At 36.6% G+C, this 20,998-nt stretch overlaps 3 protein-coding genes across 4 annotated transcripts; 1 reads left to right on the top strand and 2 right to left on the bottom strand.

The window, feature by feature from the left end:
- Positions 1-498: 498 nt before the first annotated feature.
- On the bottom strand, positions 499-8,456 carry LOC145608994 (uncharacterized). Of its 2 annotated transcripts, none has more exons than XM_081664571.1 (5): positions 8,043-8,456; positions 6,519-6,620; positions 4,642-4,792; positions 2,223-2,266; positions 499-931 (listed from the first exon to the last, which is right to left on the bottom strand). In XM_081664571.1, the coding sequence occupies exons 1-5, from the start codon at positions 8,127-8,129 to the stop codon at positions 743-745; spliced, it is 573 nt and encodes a 190-aa protein (XP_081520697.1). In that variant the 5' UTR covers positions 8,130-8,456; the 3' UTR covers positions 499-742. The 2 variants fall into 2 exon arrangements, with proteins under 2 accessions (XP_081520697.1, XP_081520696.1); XM_081664570.1 differs by having other exon boundaries at positions 499-953; positions 8,043-8,449.
- Positions 8,457-13,544: 5,088 nt separating this feature from the next.
- Positions 13,545-15,549, bottom strand: LOC145607321 (zinc finger BED domain-containing protein RICESLEEPER 3-like). The gene is made up of 2 exons (XM_081663016.1): positions 14,852-15,549; positions 13,545-14,670 (listed from the first exon to the last, which is right to left on the bottom strand). Exons 1-2 carry the CDS (start codon positions 15,547-15,549, stop codon positions 13,545-13,547), a joined length of 1,824 nt encoding a protein of 607 aa, XP_081519142.1.
- A 1,367-nt stretch (positions 15,550-16,916) lies between these two features.
- On the top strand, positions 16,917-17,582 carry LOC145607320 (uncharacterized). Its single transcript, XM_081663015.1, has one exon. It carries the CDS (start codon positions 16,917-16,919, stop codon positions 17,580-17,582), a length of 666 nt encoding a protein of 221 aa, XP_081519141.1.
- The last annotated feature ends 3,416 nt before the right edge of the window (positions 17,583-20,998 follow it).

Below are 20,998 nucleotides of genomic sequence, written 5' to 3'. Positions count from 1 at the left end.
ATGCCAGATTGGGTTTATTTAGTTTTAAGTGATAACTCATTTAATTCTGGTTCAGGGAGGATAAGATCATATTTGGATCTATTGTAAATTAGCTCACAAATCATAATCAATATTCTTTCATACTAAATTGCCAGAAAATTATAAAACTGTGTATAATTTTGGGTCATCTCAAAACCGTCACATAATTTCCAGTACAATTTGGTTTCAAGTCAATCAACTTGTGTCTAATGATCATGCACATCTTTGGTTTGCTGATACATCTAATAGACAATTTCTTTCACATATAGAAAACAAAATAAAATGTCCATGACTTTTCCTACCTCATTAACACAGCCTGTGTTGACAGAACATAGAATACCGACCCTCACAAGTCACAATTATAAACCCATTTCACCATCTGCCCATTTTGACCCGCATGCGCCCACATACACAAATATGCTCCTAACAAAAAGACTGAAATTAAGATTTTATTTGAGTAATGAAAAAGAAAGCTAGGCGTCGAGGAAGAAAATTTCATGTATGATTCAATATCCACCCACGAATTTGAAGACGGATGGTATCTTTGACATGCAAAAGAATTTCCTGCTCTCTCTAAAAATACAAAATAGTTACATTATACTAATCAACATATTTTTGACGCAGGAGCAAGAAAACAGAATCTAATAATGAAAATCCCTGTTAATGGACACAATACTAAATGCTACAAGTTGGAATTGCTCTTTTATGCTGGTTCATGAGCTCTTCACATTGCCAAAAAACCTAGAAAGTGGCAACGGACCAGCAGCCTCATCATCGGTACTAGAACTTTTGTTTCTAGACCTATGTCTTCTTTCCTTCCTTGTTTTTTTCGACCTAGATTTTGACCTCCTTGACTCTCTCTCTTCTTCATCACTGCTTGAAGACTCAGAAGATGAATCGGAGGAGCTAGAATCTGAAGAATATCTACGTGAGTGCTGCAAAATAGATTCAAATATGACATATTGGTTGTAATATTCCTAATTCCAGCTCATTTTCCAAAAAAAAAAAAAAAACAAAAACAGTAAACACAACTTCATCAACATTTTATAGCTAGATTATCTCTCTTCTTCTACCCTAGAAATACAGAAGATAAAAATGTTATAACAGTGGTAGGGCTCGAAATGGTGGGACGGCCAAAAAAATATCATAAAAAAATAAAGTTGCTTAGCAGATGTATGGCTATGCAATAATAACCCATTTGGTAGACAGCAAGGGGCTCCAAATGTTGATGAGATAGGCAGAAGCTTTTCACAAAAATCATCAAATAACAATCCATAGTGGATGTTTGGCCAAGCAATAATGACCGATTTGGTAATCAGTTATGGTAGTCGGTTTGTGTTCAACTTCGCAAGAAAAATCCCAACTCACCAAAAGTCGTGGCAATGCAACTGCACTGACATGTATGTCTTCATAATCTTACGTTACTCCTAAAACCTCAACAGAGTTATTGACAACCTCATTATCATTACCATCATTTCTTACTGCTTATCAAACAAGCAACAAAATCATGATACCAATGAGGTTATGTATTCAGAACTCAGAATTCGCACCATATGAAGTGCTCCCGGGGAGTGATAGTCTAGTCATATGTATCAGATATCTTAGGCTCCTAAGAGGAATAGAACACAGTGGCGGTTAATGGCCCACAAAATCAACAGAAAAGTAGAGACAGCATAGGGAAGCTTAGAAATCCTTCAAAACCCAAAATTACATGGACGTAAAAATGGTGAGCAATTGAAGTAAATTATCTGTGAATTTTGGTAGAGTGCTCTCATTAGTTCAATATTGAATTAAATTTTTCTAGCAAACATCAACCACATTTCCAACATATGATGCATAGGCAAAGAGATCATTCTAAAATCAGAGCTTAAGAACTAGAGTAACATTTTGCAGAATCTATTTCTAGGGAATGTAAAATAACTCTTGATTGTCTTAGACTTCTTGATATATAGATGGATTAAAAAACAATTCTCAAGGACTAAGTACCCCAAGAAAGCAGTTGATAAAAGCACCTTCAATTATAACATTTCAAAATTTCGCAAATGAGAACTATATAGTACATTAATTCCTCCAGGCTCCAAATTTCTGATATAGGAACAGAGGTTATCTGTGAGCATATTTCCTACATTTGCAACATAATTCATAGACTTTGACGTTAGATTGCTATGAAATACTAAAAGAAACCAAAAGAAAAATATATGTACCTTTCTCTTTTTGCTGGAACGTCTTTTTGAGCTCTTATCTTTATCTGTCACAAGAAAGTATAGCTCCATTATGACAAAGCTACCTAAATCACTTCTACAACGCAGTTATTTGTGACCCAAAAAATTTACCAAGTCTATCAATAAATCTTCTTCCACTTTATATAATTTAAGGAATATCAATAAAATAAAGAAATACATGTATATTCATCAGAGAATAGGGAGTTGAGGACAAATCACATTGTACATCGTCAAAGATTAACCCTGAAAGGACACTACAAATATTTCACCATAAGGAAGCACGGAAGACTACTCTATCCCACAAAGACTCACAATAGGATCTATCATAGAAAGTCCTACCAGAGACCAACTATAGTTATGTTCCATAGGATGGCCAATCAAGCAGATCAAAGAAAGATTTTCCTCTCCTTGTGTCTCCCAAAAGCTGACACGATTGACCAGTGAACACTACCAAAACTTAAAATACACACATTAGAGTAGTGGCGGTTTTGGACAAAATATTGTGAGGGGACAAGATTTGAACCCTTTACCTCTCGTTCAAAACAAGTAAAAACTATACACTATGGTACACCATTTTACAAGTAAAATAGGGCTATCTAAGTTTAATAACTAATAACTCAAAAAATATTCAGGGCTTTGATACGCATTGGAGGAACATCAAATTCTTGGGTCACTGGAGCTGTAGTTTGCCACAATCCATCATGACATGTTAGAATCTTGGTTTTTTCAAGACCTCTGATATAAAAATAAAAACGCGAGAAGAAATTAGACAATGGATTTGGTATTGCAAGTGGTTATATATATAGTAAATCTCTAGCATGTATCCTACAATAAATTTATTCTTGCAAGTAAGAAGCAGGCTCAGGAATGACCCCTCTTACTATTAATAAAGCTACCATAGAAAAATGTATTAAGATAACTGCTGCTGAGGAGTCAGCCTTTGGAAGAGTTTTATCATTCAGAATTATGGTATTGGTGGAGCAAGGTGCCTTCTCATAAATTGATAATTCTGAAGTCCATCTTAGAAAATTTGCAACAAATATAGGTTGAATCATGATGAAGTAGATCGCGGTTATTGTACTAACGAGACATTTTTATGTTGGGTCAATTTATGAACTTCAACCATCCAATTACAAAGCCTCTCTAAAATCACCTCATTGAAATACACCATGAAAAGGTTGTAGTAGCTTGGAATAGTAAAATGAGACATTGGAATGTTTCCTTGTGTAGGTTCCCCAACAGCAAGAGCCAAAGAAGATTTTTAATCTAAATGAGGGAATATACTTCCAAGATGAAGATTGAAAATTATGGAGATTATAGGATTCAGTGGTTATAGGGATTGTATCTCTCCTTATCTGTGATAATTTTTTGCCACTATGGAAGAACATCAGTATCTCACTCTCTACAAAAGCTATCTAAGGAGATCCCAAGGCTCAGACTGAAACTCGCTTTATTTACTTGGGCTGCAATTAATACAAGGTCCCCAAGAAGATGTGCTCAAAGGATAAAACAAACATCAATAAATTTTATGCCAAGATGAAGAGGAATACATTAATCACCTTAAATGCTGGGAGGAGTTAGGTACATCATCAAAAGCCTCAAAAATTTGTTGTATAGCTTAGTAAGCGAGGATGAAGAAAATTTATTTGAAATGTGTGGTAAGCAAGGAGTCACCAGAATATTATTCAAGCAAAGTTTCTCCCAAAAAAGATGTAAGTTTCTGTACAATATAAGGTTGGAGCTTGAGTGCTCTTGATGGCATGATTACTTTCACAATTTCTTCCCTTTGATACACCTTACCATATTGGTCTTAAAAATTCTACTTCATATATTAGATATACAACCAAAATCTAAACTTTAAGAAATCTGAAGTCAGAAATTTCTTTACCTTTTAACCCTTTTTAAAGCTTGAAAAAGAATTTGTGTAAAATGCTATGCACAAATCAGATGATTAAAATAACATTCACTCTATAGTCTCTACCCCTTTAGGGTGTAGAACAAATCAAATAATTTTAGAAAGAATATCCATACATAAAAATATACTCCCTCTAATCCTTTTTGCTCTTCTTGTTTGCCTTTTCACAATATTCAAAGCAATCTTTAATCATAAATATGTGTAGCTAAGTGTTTGTATACAGATCATGATATTCAGAAAATACACATTGGAACAAATCTAACAAGATCCCACATGCAAATGTTTTCCTTATATATTGGTCAACTTTTAGACTGAGAAAAGGAAATTAGGAACAAATAAGTGGGGGTTGAAATATACGGAGTAGGAGATTTCTACTGGTGGCTTCCATCAAAAAGGTGTGCCCCCCCCCCCCCCCCCCAAAAAAAAAAAAAAAAAAAAAAGAAAAAAAAAAGACTTGTTTCTGAATTTCTAGGTATTCTTCCATACCTTTTTTATGTTTTGAGTCTTTTGACTTGCTACTAGAATGGTTTCTTCCTTGAGAAAGCTTTCGTTCTCTTTCTGCATCTAGTTGAGCCCTATATTCTCTCATCATCCTGTCTTTGTCAGCTTCCTGTTCACCCCTTTTTACTGCTTCCTCCTGGACAGATAAGATAATCAGTGAGTCCCAATCATCAAGGCAGACTTCATAGCAAATGATGTAAACATTAAAACCAGATAAACTTAGAATTTCCTGAAACAACACAAAAGCAACAACTTGTTATTTTCCTACTGCCTACAGCAACAATCTATTCTCTGGATGTCTGCTATATTTGACTTCATTGGGAGGGGGTGTTTACAGATGCAAGCATGTCACAAGGCGCTGATAGGGAAACAAAATTAATCACACTAATCTCTCCACATAGTTGCTACTACTCTTGATCCATGCATATTGCACTCCAAAAAAGGAGCTAATCAATCAATCAAAGCCTTAATCCCATGGTTGCTACTACTCTTGATCCATGCATATTGCACTCCAAAGGAGCTAGCTAGGAGGTGAACATCTAGACAAAGTTTATCACCATTAAGAAATCAAGTGCTTCAGACAGTATCACCCTTTAAGAGAACAAAATCATGGTCTTGAGATCATAAAGGTTTCAGAAATTCAATACAGTAAATCCCTATACTACCATAATGTATCTTTAAAAGTTGGCTCATAGCAAAACCTAATTCCTGACCATATACATCATAGCCAAACCTGACTCTTGACTATGTACCTCTCAAGGATAATTGTTTCAGGTCATCCAATATAAAATAGTTGCATAGAATCAAATAACCTAAGCAAGATTGGCATAGAACTATATGCATTACATCAAAATTATGCAAAGGGCCGTGGAAATGCCTCACATGGGAGTACTAAGCAAATGAAGACAAAGAGGGTCCAAACAGAAAAACCAAAACTTCAGCCTTGTAATATATGAAAGAAAAGAGCAAATTAAGCAGCAACATCCATCCGTAGAAAAGCCATGAAATCATCTGATGGTAAAAATAAGTATGGCCATCACACCATGCAAACTGACAAATTAAAGATCAGAAGCTCCAAAAAACAATTCATAAAAATCTCTAAAGTGTTTACAAGGTTTTTTTTATAACATCTGAATCAGATATTCTGCAGCTGGAAGAAACCATAAAACTATATGTTTCCATCAGAAACATTAGAATATTTCTGCCCATCCAATACTCAACCTTAAGATGAATAAAATGTAGGTTTTTAATTTACCAGATAGGATATGCGCATCCTAAGTAAACTCTATCAGACAGAAATAGGAAATTCTCTCCTGAATTCATGAAAATCATTGTCATGTGCCACTAGTCAAAGCATCATCAACTTCAAGCAACCCCATGAATAATACTTAGCTATAGGAAATAGAATGCACATGCTCCAATGCATAGAATGTAGTTGTTGAAAATGATGATGGCTTCCTTCGACATTTACAGTAAACAAAATTCAGTGGAGCAACCAATAAGTCACTTTATCAATCTGGTAGGCTGAAGCAATGGAATAGGGATTTCGCAAGACCTCAATAAAGACCTGCTTAGACGTCTCTTACCCAGACCAAGAACTTAAAAAGAAAGTGCAAGGAAGTATCTCAGATCCCCCCCCCCCCCAAAACCTCCCATCACCACCTGCACCTCAAGCCGCATCATATATATTTTCACTAATTGATACACAAAGGCTCTTGGAACCCTAATCAACTCATGTTGATCACAGATAATGTGTCATAAGAGATTAACAACATATCCAGTCAAATACAGAAATTATTGATGCTGAGAAAAAAAGAATTTGGATCGAAGTTTGAAAAATGAGGTAAAGAAGAAATGGTCACCTTTTGCTTCATTTTAAACTCTTCCCATGTGACTGTGTGAGAGGTGCTCAAGTTAGCCAAACGAGCAGCATGCCACTCTGGTGTATGAAATGAACCATCCACCTGCGACTGTCCTCATCAATAAAAGTATAGGAAACAAGATAACCTACAATGCTTATTGTAAATAAGTGTTCAAACACAGTCTTAATGCTTACAGTACAACTCCAACAGTGAAGTACTTAATCTAGAGTATAAGGGATTTATATTTGATAATCCTAGTTATGAGTTTCTAACCTAACATAGAAACCTGCGATGAAATAGCATATTCACATAAAAGTGAGGTGCAACGTAAAACATACTTTCCAATTACTGCCCATGCATACTACAAAACAGAATTCCACTCACCCATAATACACTAGGAAATTAGATGACTTTGTTCATTTCATCCACATCCTTAAACCATGAAAAGACAATATATTATGCTGGCACGCCACCTAGGGATAGGAGCATATGAAAATCGACAAAGTTCACTCTTCAAAAGTGTTACTTGGACGGATTAATAATATATGATACATTGATAAATATTTATCAATAAGTTGAAAAAAAGTTTATACTCTTTGTAGACAATCCCTTTTGGGTTAAGATTATATGTCCCCTTTTGCATCTCATATTGTGTGATTGTGTGAGTAGCATACCACTTCTACCAATTCAAAGTTAGTTACTTATCTAACGTTATTGGTAAATGCAGGCTTTGTTCTTTTCATTTTATCCTTTTACTTACTACTTATTCGTGTTAAGATCAGACCAAATTATAATAGACCAGACCAAACGAAAATTATAAAGATACATTATTCAAATCAAGACCATACAGGTTTAGGCCAGACCATACCACACTAAACCCTAAAAAATTCAAATAAATAACCGTGGGACATAGATTATGTAGCAGAATTAGAACTAATGAGACATTAAAAAAGACATAAGATATAAATAGGTCTTTTATGATCACTTTCAGAGCATCAAATTAACTACTTTACTATAAACTACGCAGCTTATCACTTGAGAAACAACGGTCATCATAAGAGCAGCTCGCTTATTAGGATGCAAGTAGAAGAGCAAAATATAATAGTGATCATCAAAGGATGATAACACATGAAATTTCAACAACTTTGGCATACTTAGAAAATATAATGCTAGTAAAATTGAGTGAATGAGCTTATCTGACATGAGAAGGGAGAAATATCCAGTCAAAAAATTGATGCCCACTTGGTAGTTGGTAATGCTAATGTCATTATAAATCCACACACTTCTGTTACCATAAAGGCAACACATTTACTGTTATTTGACATTTCTACAGCAATAATACCACAAAATTAAGACAATTTATAGCAATATAACACATAATCAACCCAAAACAATCTAAAATCTAGCTCACTCAATATGAAAATACCAATTAAATGACCCAATTAATATTCTAATTACAGAGAATTAGAAGATCAACCAAATTGATAATTAGGTTGAAGGAAAATAACAAAGAAGGGTACAAACCAATCCATCTTCAACCTCCTCTTGAGCACCACTGCTAGACCCCACCCTGGATCTTTGCATAGCTTTGTAAGCTTGATTTTTACCCATTTTGGGAAATACCCAGATGAAAATTTAAGGTGGGAAGAAGAAATAATGATGAAAGCAGGGAAATTTGAGGGGAAACTAAAAACCCAGATGAAGAAAATCGTAGGAATTGAAGATTGTGAACTTGATGGGAGTTTTGAAATCTCAACGGTCAATTGAAATTTGCAGAAGATTTAAAGAGGTGAATTTGGTTGGATCTTAGGAGTAGTAGAACAGGTTAATGGATGCGACTTGCGAGGGAAGGAGAGAGAGAGGGAGATCAGAGAGCCAACGGATGGATGGGAGGGTCAGGAACTCAGGACTGACAAAGGACAAATTTGAGAATGAATAGGGTGTACCGGCCTCTTAGGTGCCCTCGTGTTTATTTTACATTCGGGTGTAAATTACAAATGAACATATTGAATAAAAACGGTTTTTTTTTTTTTTCTAAATTAAATAAAATATAATTTTCAACATGAGTTAGGGCATGTTCATATTTACTGAATTGAGCTGATTGGAACTGAACTGAACTGAACTGATTGGAACTGAACTGAACTGAACTGAATTGAGCTGAAATGAATATTTTATGTGAGAGAGAAATTAAGAGCTGAACTGAACTGAACTGAACTGAACTGATTGGAACTGAACTGAACTGAACTGAACTGATTGGAACTGAACTGAACTGAACTGAAATTAAGTAAATGTGAACAGGCCCTTAGGAGTTATCCTACAAAGGACGCTTTTTAGGGTGAGGATTCCTTCACTTTTAAAGTTGTTATAGCATTAGGAATGACTGGATGTGACTTATTTAATAAGTACTCCCTCCGATTTTTTTTTATTTGCATCACTTTCCTTTTATGGGCGTTTTTTTTATTTGCATTACTTCTATATATAGTAACTTTACACAATATTTTATTATAACTCTCTCTTATTTTAAACCCCACTCAAATTAGTTTATCATTTATCTATCTCATGGTCCTCACTACTCTATCACATACTTTCACTTTCATGGTCCCCACATTACTTTTACCATAATAAATTATTCATCCACTCACATTATTAATTCATTCTCCTAAAACTCCGCGCACTTGCAGGTGATGCAAATAAAAAAAAATGGAGGGGGTACGTAACTATTATTTGGGATTGGGTAATGCTCTATGTTATAACATGGTATACGTATAATCCACAACTCAATATTTTCAGCATTCATTTTTCACATTGTCATTCATTAGGTATTTCAAAGCAAAAAAGACCATGAATATGTCATAGCAGAAGCTATTTTGTGAAACACTTGCGCCCAAGCTCAACAACACCGAGCTTTTCATAGAAGAAGCTACAACTCTTCACATAAGCATTCTTGTCTCTTGAAACACAAGATTGTTATAAGCAATTATATTGAGTTGTGTGGTGTTTGTTATGTTTTACTTAGGTTTCTCTCTCTAGCTTTTTCTCTCCACTAGCTTGATCATCAGAATATCTCCTTCTCGCCTTGGCGAGGAGGCTCTGGGAGTCTCCTAGTGTTGAGAATAGATCTTTCTTCTCAAATTGTTTTTCTTTTTATTGTGTTTTATTTTGCAGGTATTGCTGTCAGCTAGGTGTCGCCTGTTAGTCCTTCAAGTCTCTTTACGGTTCTAATGGAACCCCCTGATCCCACTTCCTCCATAGTAGACACTACTATGAAAGAAGCATCCCTAGATGGTGAGATGATTAATTCTACTCCAAAATCCCCTTCTTCTATCCCGGAGGTTTCTCAGCCGATTTCCTTTAGAGAAGCTGTTCAAAGCTCCTCACAATGGTTCAATGAAGCTCGCAATATAGCTGTGACATCCTTGCAATGGGAGGATGATCATGTCAACCCACCTGATACTACTAAATTTGTATCTTTCCCTAAAGAAACATTAGATAAACTAAGGCACCCTTGGAAACTAACCCTTATGGGAAAACCATTAGGTATCTCTATTCGCCCTTCTTTTCTAACCCAAAGAGTAAGGGCTATGTGGAAACCCAAAGGAACGTTAGAAGTCATTGATCTTGGAAAAGATGTTTTCTTATTCAGGTTCTCCGTGCAAGATGATTATGAAAGAGCTCTTCTAGGAAGTCCTTGGTTCATTCTTGATCATTACCTAATGATCACAAAATGGAAACCAAATTTTCGTCCATCCATGAACCCATTTGATAGAATGACGATTTGGATTCGATTCCCGGAACTACCGGTAGAATACTATGACAAAATCGCTCTTTTTGAAATCGGGAAAAAAGTTGGGAATCCGATAAGGGTTGATTATGCAACCGATCACCTAACTAGAGCTAGATACGCAAGGGTGTGCATTGATATTGATCCCTCCACCCCTCTTGTTGATTCTATTTGGATTAGCAATGGATGGCAACAAATTGAGTATGAAAATATTCATTCTTTATGTTTTCATTGTGGTAAGATTGGTCATCCAAAGGAATCTTGCCCGTTGTTGCAAGCAACGAAGTCTAAAGGTAAACAACCATTACAAGATGATCCTTCTTCAAGTTCTATTGTTAAGCCCAACCCAAGCATAGCCCAATCTGATTTGGATCCCACTAGCCCAAAAGTCAACAATATGCCACTATCTCAAGATGTCATGCCACATGACAACTATGGCCCATGGATGATTGTTTCAAACAAGCGCACCCACCCAAATAAAATACAAAAGAAAAATCCCAACAGCTATAATCCAAAATCAATTGCTACAAAAAATAAAATAACCCCTTCCAATTCCTCCACTAAGAAAATGGTGGAAAAAAATAATATTATTTCCAAAGATAACTTCTGGCACCCTCTAAACCAAATAGAAGATGAAAAGAATGAATCTTCTTTGCCCAATAGACTCCCCTCTGAAATTTCTATTCTTGATAAAACCCAGAACCCTTGCGTGCAAAATTTTTTAAATGATAACCCAGCCACCACCAATACCCAATCAGACATGGTGACTGAGCAGACAACCCCTCCATTGGCCACCACTACTACAACGCTTCAAATCCCTGGCTTATATATCTCCACAGAAATAAATATGCTTGAATTACACTCTAACACTAATAATACAACTTCTGAAAATTACCATGGAAAGAAACAACCGGAAAATCCCAACACCTCCACGGCGATCTCGCCGGATTCAGCGACGACAACCACCCATCAGGCCGCCGATGCCGTCGCACCCGACTACTCCAACTTCGACATCACCCATCCCATCCAACCCTCAAGCCAACAACCTAATTCAGCATCCTCCATCCACAACTCTTTCTCTTGCTCAACCAAATCAGCCACCGACTGTTCCTTCCCCTCCTCCGACCCTCTTGGGTCGTCCGATCTCAGCAACAAACTTTCAACTTCCATTTACCCCTTATCGACAGAAAATAACTACTTCCCGCCCCCAATTGGTCACTGTACCTCCACCATCAGTGGCCGCGAGTCCATCTCACAGCCATTCTCCGACAGTTCAACACCATTTGAGGCCCCTCCTGACTCTGGACAAAGTGCAGTCTCGTTTTCAGTCACCCCAGTCTCAATTTCGCCCATCCAATCCCCTGCTTTGGCCCTCCCTGGAGTCGCCAATTACTCGGGCGAAGCTATCCCTGATGCACGAGACTCTCCTCCAATTGAATTCCATCACCGAATCAATTCCAGAAAGACCCATCTCACCATTGGCTTCGAGACCAAGCTCGATGGCCGAACTACCCACCTCACTCTCTAGCACCAACACCGACAACTCTTCCCATTCGACTGTTATCTATAGACCACAGCGAGATAAACGCAGAAAATCCAGAAAACCTTATGACTCAATACATGAGTCAAAAGGGTGTAGTGGGCCTACGAGTAGAGGTCAACTTCTGGGAGACGACCTTAACAACAAGGGAGGTCCACCTAATGATGGAACCTCTGGCTTTGGAGGATACAATCAGGCTGAAGCAGAGATTGGAATGGAAGGATTGGGAGAAGGATTTGTCCTTCATCCACCCAACTGAGTTGAAATCTGCGTCTTATCCTTTTCCCGAATTTCCCAATTTAAATATGAAAATTATTGTTTGGAATGTTCGTGGAGCCACCCGAGACGACTTTATCCCGCATGCTTTGGATATTTTAGCCACTCATAAGCCTAGTATCTTTATCATTCTTGAAGCCAAAAGCAATGGCATTCGTGCAAGAGGCGTTGCCAATCACTTAGGGTTTGATGGGCTTCAATTCATTGACCCTAATGGTACTAGAGGTGGGATATGGCTCATGTATAAATCCAATGTTGATCTCATCCTTTATGATGATGATAAAAAAAATTATTTCAATGCCCTTTTTAAATTCAATCCCAACAACAAAGAAGTTTTGCTTACTGGGGTTCATGCTCCTTCAACGGCGGCGGATCGACATCGTCTTTGGAGAGAATTTAGGGACAACTTGCCTCCTGATGATACTCCCTGGATGTTGTTAGGTGATCTAAACGAAGTTATGTCTCAATCTGATAAGATGGGAGGTAGAGATTTTCGACAATCTCAGTGTAGGGATTTGAAAATGTTGGCTGATGCTGCTTGTTTTGTTGACCTAGGTTACAATGGTAACCCCTATACTTGGCATAATGCAAGTAGGGATGTCAACGGGGCGGGGCGGGGCGGGTTTTGGCATTTCCATCCCCATCCCCGCCTCCCATTTTCATCCCCATCCCCACCCCCATCCCCACGGCGGGTCTGGAAACTTTCCCCATCCCCGCCCCGGCGGGTCTAACTTCAAAACCACCCCCGCCCCATCCCCATGCGGATATCCATCCCCGTTTTAGCCCCACATAATCCCCGCCCCATACCCACCAAATCCCCACCCTATACCCACCAAATTCCCACCTGAAATCCACCACAAATAATATATTTAAATCAATTCCAAAAAAAAAAAAAATTCTATACTACAGCAGCGTACAGCTCAAATACAAAGAAAGCAGTACATACTTCACATATTGAAAAAAAAAAAAATAACAGTAACTCAAATTGTCCAAAGTCCAAAATTAAAAATACTACAAGTTTACAAATATTAAAATACATAATAAGAAATCCATTATTCGGTGCAAACTCCACTTGTTCCGGAATCGATATCCCATGTTTCAAATTCTTCCTCTAATTCACCCACTAATTTAGCATACTCATCATTCTTGAATTCTCCACAATCTGCAAATACAACAATGTGACTTAATTAAAAAATAATAATAATAATAATAATAATAATAATAATAATAATAATAATAATAATATTAATTAAATAAAATGTTATTTTAGCTATCTACCTTTAAGAGTAGCCCATATCCAATTTTGAGTACACATTAAAGCTTCGACTGCTTCCGGTAAAAGCCGACTACGATAAGGATTAAGAACCCGACCACTTGTGCTAAATGCGGACTCCGATGCAACAGTAGAAACAGGAATGCTCAATATATCTCATGCTATTTGCTGAAGAATGGGATATGTGCCTCCATTTGTCTTCCACCAATTAAGAATATCAAAATCTTGGACTAGAGGCACATTAGCAGCATCTAAATACTTATCCAATTCAGAAATTTCATTACTTGGATCCTTATCTTGTTGCAAAAATTCTGCAAATTCTTGCATAAAGGCCTCTTCATTGGCTTTGCTACTACTACCCAAATCAAAAGGTTGTTGGCTACTACTACCTTGAGTTTTACCGATCTTAGAGCCATATTCTTCAACCAATCTTCGTAGAAGATCACTAATTCTACCAACCTCAATTTCAAAGTCATGCTCATCAAAAATTTTTGCAAAATAAAACCGAATAAGAGCCATTTTGTATCTAGGATCTAGTATTGTTGCCACTCCCATTAAACCATTCACATTAGCCCAATATTTGTTATATTTCAGCAACATAATGTCAGCCATTTTCCTTACATAATCATGAGGAGATAAAAGCCAACCAGAAATAGCAATTCTCAAAGCACAAATTTTAGGAAAATAAAGATTGGCAGTGGGGTAATTTGTTCCTGAAAAGTTAAGGGTAGTTTTACTAAACACTTCTAAATGTTCACATATTTTCTCAACTTTTTCCCAATCTTCAGGTGTCGGTGGATTCTTATATAAATTATTTCTTGCACTTAAAACAACAAACACTTCTCTATAACAAATAGCAATAGAAAGCATTTCATAATTAGAATTCCACCGAGTTTTGCAATCAAGTGCTAACTTTCTAGTACACTCAGGAGCTATTTGCTTAGCAACTTGTTCAAACTTTTGTACTCTCTTATCAGAAGCAGTCCAAAACACAACACTATCCCTAATCCTTTGAACACCATTTGATACCACAACACTTAAACCATCTTGAACAATCAAATTTAAAATGTGAGCACAACAACGCATATGAAAAAAATCACCTCGCAATAAAAGTGAGCTATATGGAAACACTCCTTTCAAAATTTCCATCATTGCATCATTAGTCGAACAATTATCCACAGTTATAGAAGACAACCTAAGATCAAGATTCCATGATTGAATGCTTTCTTTCAATGCATCAGCAAGGACTTCGGCAGTATGAGGGACAGGGACATATAAAAACCTATCATCACCATTGAAATTGACAAATAAAAACCTATCATCATCACTTATAATTACTATGATATTTTCCAGGGAACATCAATATAAAGGTATGTTTTCATTTTAAATCTCACACAAAAAACTATAACAATACAAAGGCAACCAAAAAAATAAACAAGTTATAAGTAACTAGAAAACAATACCTTATGATCCGACTTTGCAACTTCCATGTATTATCAATGAAATGTGAGGTGACCGCCATATAACCTTTTCTCTGGTTGTCAGCAGTCCACATGTCAGTAGTTAAGGCAATCTTGCCCTTTGCTTTTCTCAACAAGGTTGCAACATTCTCCTTCTCAAGCTCATATCTTTTCATAATATCTTTTCTTGTTGTGTTGCGAGATGGCACTTTAAATCCAGGTTGGAGTGTCTTGCTATACTTTCTAAAACCCATATGTTCAACCATGCTAATTGGATACTCATGCAAAATAATCATCTCCGCCAAGTCTCTTCTTCCATCTTCTTGGTGGAATTCATAAGGGGCCAATGTCATCGTTTCATTCTTATCATTCAAGTTTTTTTGTGTACCAAACAATCTTGATTGTCGAATATCTTGACATACTCTCTTTGGACATATTTTTAAATGATCTTTCAAATGCATAGTTCCTGCTTTCGACCCACCAGCAAGTAGCTTAGAGCAATGGTTGCACTCAGCTTTTACTGCATCACCAACCCTCTTTCTCTTAAAGTCAGACCACACTGCTGAAGTATGCCTACTAGTTATTGGTAGGACAGAAGGATCGGAATTAGTCTCCATGGGACTTTCATCGTCATCCAATGTAATTGGAGTATTACTAGCTGAAGTAGGAACACTAGCATTATTGTCATTCTTTGATGTCATTCTCCCCTAAAAACAAATTGCAGTAATTTAATGGTCAATTCATGAACAAATTAAACTACTACTTTCAACAAGTCAACACATAATCCTTTAGTGTACTTAAAAAAAGATATCCTACAAGTATCTGACCCTTGAACCTCCCAATTTCCCATACAAATACAAATTATCAACATATACTTTGAAATTATCAACATCTATGGTTAACAGTAGACATAATTGAACATACAAGTACAAATTATTCTATATCATGCAACTAGACAGATCAAATACAAATTATACAAATACTCTTGTCTCTTGAACCCCCATTATCGTCATACAAATACAAATACAAAATAAAATGCAAATAGACACATGCAACTCAAAAAACAAGTAATCAAACATAATAGCAAATTATTCAGGTAATTAATCAAATTATTTTTCATAAAAAAAAATGGTTTTGTTACCTAGGACATACTCACAGACGCAAATCAATTTAATGAACTCATACATAATCAAACTTGTAGTTTTAAGCATCCAAAATCTTAATGGCTTCTTAATTTCTTAGTTGATTAGTTAATTTATTTTTCATAAGATAAAATGATAAGGGAAAAAGTAATTGGGGGAAAAAAAGAGAGAGAGATTACCTGGACGAAATTCTGGTCAGATTCTTCGTTTACCGGCGACGAGATTCACAGCCTCAAAGGTGGAAGTAAGGTGACAGCCTAAGAGGAGTAGATCTGTAGATGATGGAGGAGAAAGTGAGAAACGGAGGAGAAAGTGAGCCTGAGTGTGTGACGGCTAGGGTTGAAAGTTTGAGAATGAGAAATTGAGAGTGTGTGGGCTTTTTTCCAGAAACTTCATTAATTAGTTTTTTTTTTAATTTTTTTTTTATATACATAATAAATAAATTAATGATATATGTACATATGGGTCGGGTATAATGTGGGTATGGGGCGGGTATGAGATGGGTCAGGCGGGGCTGGGGCGGGTATGGGGTGGGTCAGGCGGGGCGGGGCGGGGCTGGGGCGGGTCAGGCGGGGCGGGGCGGGGATGGGGCGGGTATTGCCTAAAATCCACCCCCGCCCCATCACCCATGGCGGGTATGGATTTTAGACCCATCCCCGCCCCGCGACCCGCCAAAGCTATACCCATCCCCGCCCCATCGGGGCGGATCTCCTACTAGACCCGCCCCACTGACATCCCTAAATGCAAGGGAAGGAGCTGCTAACATTCACGAGAGACTTGATAGGGCTTTGGTGAACCCAAGCTGGCTCAATACTTTCCCAAACACTCAGGTAACCCACCTTCCTCGTACCTTTTCTGATCATAACCCTTTGTTAGTTTCTTTATTTAATTTGCATATTCCTGGTAATTATCCTTTTCGCTGCAAAATGGCTTGGATTGATCATGTTGATTTTAAGGACTACTTTGTCAATAATTGGAATGCTGGAAATAGAGACTTTCTTGCAGGAAGATCAAACTTCCTTAACTCTATTAAACAATGGAATGAAAATGTTTTTGGGAACATAATTAAACAAAAAAGACGTTTAATGGCTAGAATAAACGGAATTCAATTAAGCCTCTCTAAACATTTTTCTAATTCCTTGTTTCAACTAGAAAAAGATCTTATTCGTGATTTAGATTATATTTATCATACTGAAAAAATTTTGTGGGCTCAAAAGGCTGGTCTTGATTGGCGTAGATATGGTGACTGTAATACTAAATACTTCCACCTTCTTGCTAAAATTAAAAAATCCAGAGGTCGTATTCTTTGCTTACAAGATAATAATAACAATTGGGTGGATGATCAAATTGTCCTAAAAGAATTAGCAAGAACCTATTTTATGAATATTTTCACCTCTAATGCCTCTCTTGACCAGAATTTGGCTACTATATTTTCCTACCCTAAAACTATAGATGAGGCTTCTCTTAGTTCTCTAGCTGCTATCCCTTCTACTGAAGAGATCTTCTATAACTTGCAGTCTATGAATGGTACTAATTCCCCAGGTCCAGATGGCTTACAAGCTATTTTTTTCAGAAGAATTGGCCTGACCTAGCTCACCCTATCTCCAACTTTGTGAAACAATGCTTCTCACAAGGATCCATTCCTAATGAAATTAACAACTCCTACCTTTGTCTTATCCCTAAAAAGGATAAACCCCAAACTATGAATGACTTTCGTCCTATAGGCCTTTGTAACACTATTTATAAGCTAATCACTAAATGTATTTCTAGTAAAATAAAACCTTTTTTAGATAGTTTGATTAGCCCCTTCCAATCGAGTTTTATCCCTAATAGAACCATTGATGAAAACATAATTATTATCAAAGAGGTTGCTCATAAGTTTAACAAATCTACCAAAAAGGCTAATATTATGGCTTTCAAAATTGATCTCGCTAAAGCTTTTGATAGTATTGAATGGACTTTCATAAAAGATACTCTAAGAGATATTAACTTGCCTGAAAATCTTATCAACCTTATTTTAAGTTGCATTTGCTCTCCCAATATCTCGGTCCTATGGAATGGACAAATTACGGAAAGTTTCAAACCTACTAGAGGAATTAGACAAGGTGACCCGTTATCCCCTTATATTTTTGTTCTATGCCTTGATCGCCTATCCTCTATGATTCAAGATAAAGTTCACTCTAAGTGTTGGAAACCTTTGAAAATGGCTAAAGACATTAACATCTCTCATCTCTTTTATGCCGACGATGTCTTTCTTTTTGGGAAAGCCTCTTTAGATAATATTCAATGTATGATGGAGGTCCTCGATAACTTTAGGAAAATCTCAGGTCTCACAATTAATATCCAAAAATCTTCTATTATCTTTCCCAGAAAGATGGATCACAACATTAGAAAACCTATTTATGAGTTTTGTAATGTCTCCAACTCTTCCAATTTTGGAAAGTATTTGGGCATAACTATCAGTCCTAATAAACTTAAAAACTGTGACTATCATGAACTTTTAGACAAGACTAACTCTAGAATTAAAAGTTGTCAAAGTAAACTAATGAACATGGCTGGCCGTTGCACCCTTATTAAATCTGTTTTAAACTCTTATCCTTTATATTCCATGCAAACCAACCTTCTGCCTATTTCTGTCATTGATAATCTTCAAGCTAGCATTAAAAAATTCTTGTGGAATAGAGTAGATAAGACTAGGTACATACCTAGAACTAATTGGAGTGTAGTTTGTGACCCCATTAATGCTGGCGGTTTAGGTATTAGAAACTTAAGGAGATGGAACCTCTGCTTCATGGCTAAGTTAGGCTGGAAATTATTGACTCAACCACATAAACTTTGGGTGCAAATTCTAAAAGCAAAATACCTAAAATACTCTAACTTGATGGATTGTATTCCCTCCCCTAATTCCTCCACCATTTGGAAAGATATTCTCAAAGGGAGAGAAATCCTAAAGAAAGGTATTGCTATCATCATAGGCAATGGAATGGACACTTCCCTATGGTATCATAAATGGATCGGTGATAAAGCCATTTATCTCGATGATAGTATTAGGATTCCGGATCGTAAAGGTCATTGGAGAGTGTCTAATATTATCCGTAATAGGAAGTGGTATTTAAATGATGTTGCCCATATTATCCCTCCCTCAAATCTCCTTCAAATAAAAGCAACTCCCCTTCCTCTTTTCCATGATGCTCAGGATAGGATTAATTGGTCTCTAAGAAATTCTGGATCTTTCTCTATCAAATCTGCCTACCACTCTATCTCCCCTCCCCCTAACCTTCCTGCTTCCTTTTCTTCTCAGTTTTCTTGGAAAAAATTCTGGAAAATTAATGTGCCGTATAAATACAAAATGCTTGGTTAGAACATTATTCGTGGGATTCTTCCTGTTGGTTATCCCTCTCTAAGAAAATCCCTAATTTTGACCCAATTTGTGTAAGATGCACTCACCCTACGGAAGATAATCTGCATATCTTCAGAGACTGTCCGAATAGCTCAGCCTTTTGGTCCATAATTTTTGAAAAAATGCCACAACATGATTTTAGTCTTCACTTGTTTTACTCCCATGGTTTTGAACAATGGATTCACTTTAATTTTAAACAACCAAAAGATTGGAAAGTTATTTTTTTGACAGCTCTCTGGCATCTTTGGAATATTAGAAATAAAGCTATTTTTGATAATAGCTTCCCCTCCGTTTATTCTAGCTATAACAGATTTTTTGTGGACCTACAAATTATTATGAAAATGTCACAGGTTGAGGCAACTTCTTCAAGCTCCAACCCTTCTCCAAGAACTTGGGCTCCTCCCCCAGTTGGCTTCTACAAAATCAACACGGATGGATCATGGATTGACATCAATAATGCTGGTGCTGGTGGAGTCATTCGATGCCACAAAGGGAAATGGCAAATTGGTTTCTCTATGCGCCTTAACACTGTTGGGGCAGCTTCTGCTGAGTTACTTGCCATCAGGGAAGGGCTTTCTACTGCCTGGGAAAGACATATCAGATTTGTTCAGTTGGAGATTGATGCCAAGGCTCTAAAGTATATGCTAGAAAACCCGACAAGATACATGGATGATAAGCTAGCTGCTATTATTGGTGACATTTCCAAGCTTCTTGCAAAAGAATGGGTGGTTAACATCTTACATGTCAAACGCACCGGAAACAAAATTGCCCACGGCCTTGCAAATTTGGGAAGACGCTTACCGGAGGATAGTGATACTGTCTATCACTTCTTCTCTCCCTCTTCTCTCACTGAAGTGTACATGAAGGAGCTGACTACCTCCATGGACATGCTCAATGTCGGTTGATCCTGATGTTTTCTCTTCCAAGCCTTCTGGCTACTCTATTTATATTAACTCTGCTGTAGTTTTATTTTTTTCAGCTTTCTTTTTATTGTTGCGGAGCCTTTACAGGGCACTTAACCCCCAAGTCTGCAATTTTGCCTTTTTAAAGCTTATTGGGGTTTTATTTTGGTACTATCATCTCTTTCAGATTTGCTGGCCCTCTATGACCAGCTAATAATATATTGACTTTCCTTTCTTTGTTAAAAAAAAATTATATTGAGTTGTGGATGTCACCATAGAACTCCACTATTCATTTTTAAGTTAAGTAATTAAATATCATATGGCTAATTCATTACTAAATTGGTGCTACTAATTTTAGGAATAATTTTGAATTAAAAAAAAATAAAAATAGAAAAAGTAATGATTATGGATGTCACCATAGAGGCATAAAGCTCCACTATTCGTTTGATTAAAACTTTTAAAGTCTACGTAATTAAATATCACATGGCTAATTCATTACTAAATTGGTGCTACTAATTTTAGGAACAATTTTGAATTTAATAAAAAAAAAATAGAAAAAGTGATGGTTATGGATGTCACCATAGAGGCATAAAGCTCCACTATTCGTTTGATTAAAACTTTTAAAGTCTACATAATTAAATATCACACGGCTAATTCATTACTAAATTGGTGCTACTAATTTTAGGAATAATTTTGAATTTAATAA

This window comes from Chenopodium album, chromosome 23 (assembly GCF_948465745.1).
Source record: "Chenopodium album chromosome 23, dcCheAlbu1.1, whole genome shotgun sequence".
In the NCBI taxonomy this organism is placed as follows: domain Eukaryota; kingdom Viridiplantae; phylum Streptophyta; class Magnoliopsida; order Caryophyllales; family Amaranthaceae; genus Chenopodium; species Chenopodium album.
Note: the sequence above shows the minus strand (reverse complement) of the source record. Positions and strands in the feature narration are given on the sequence as shown.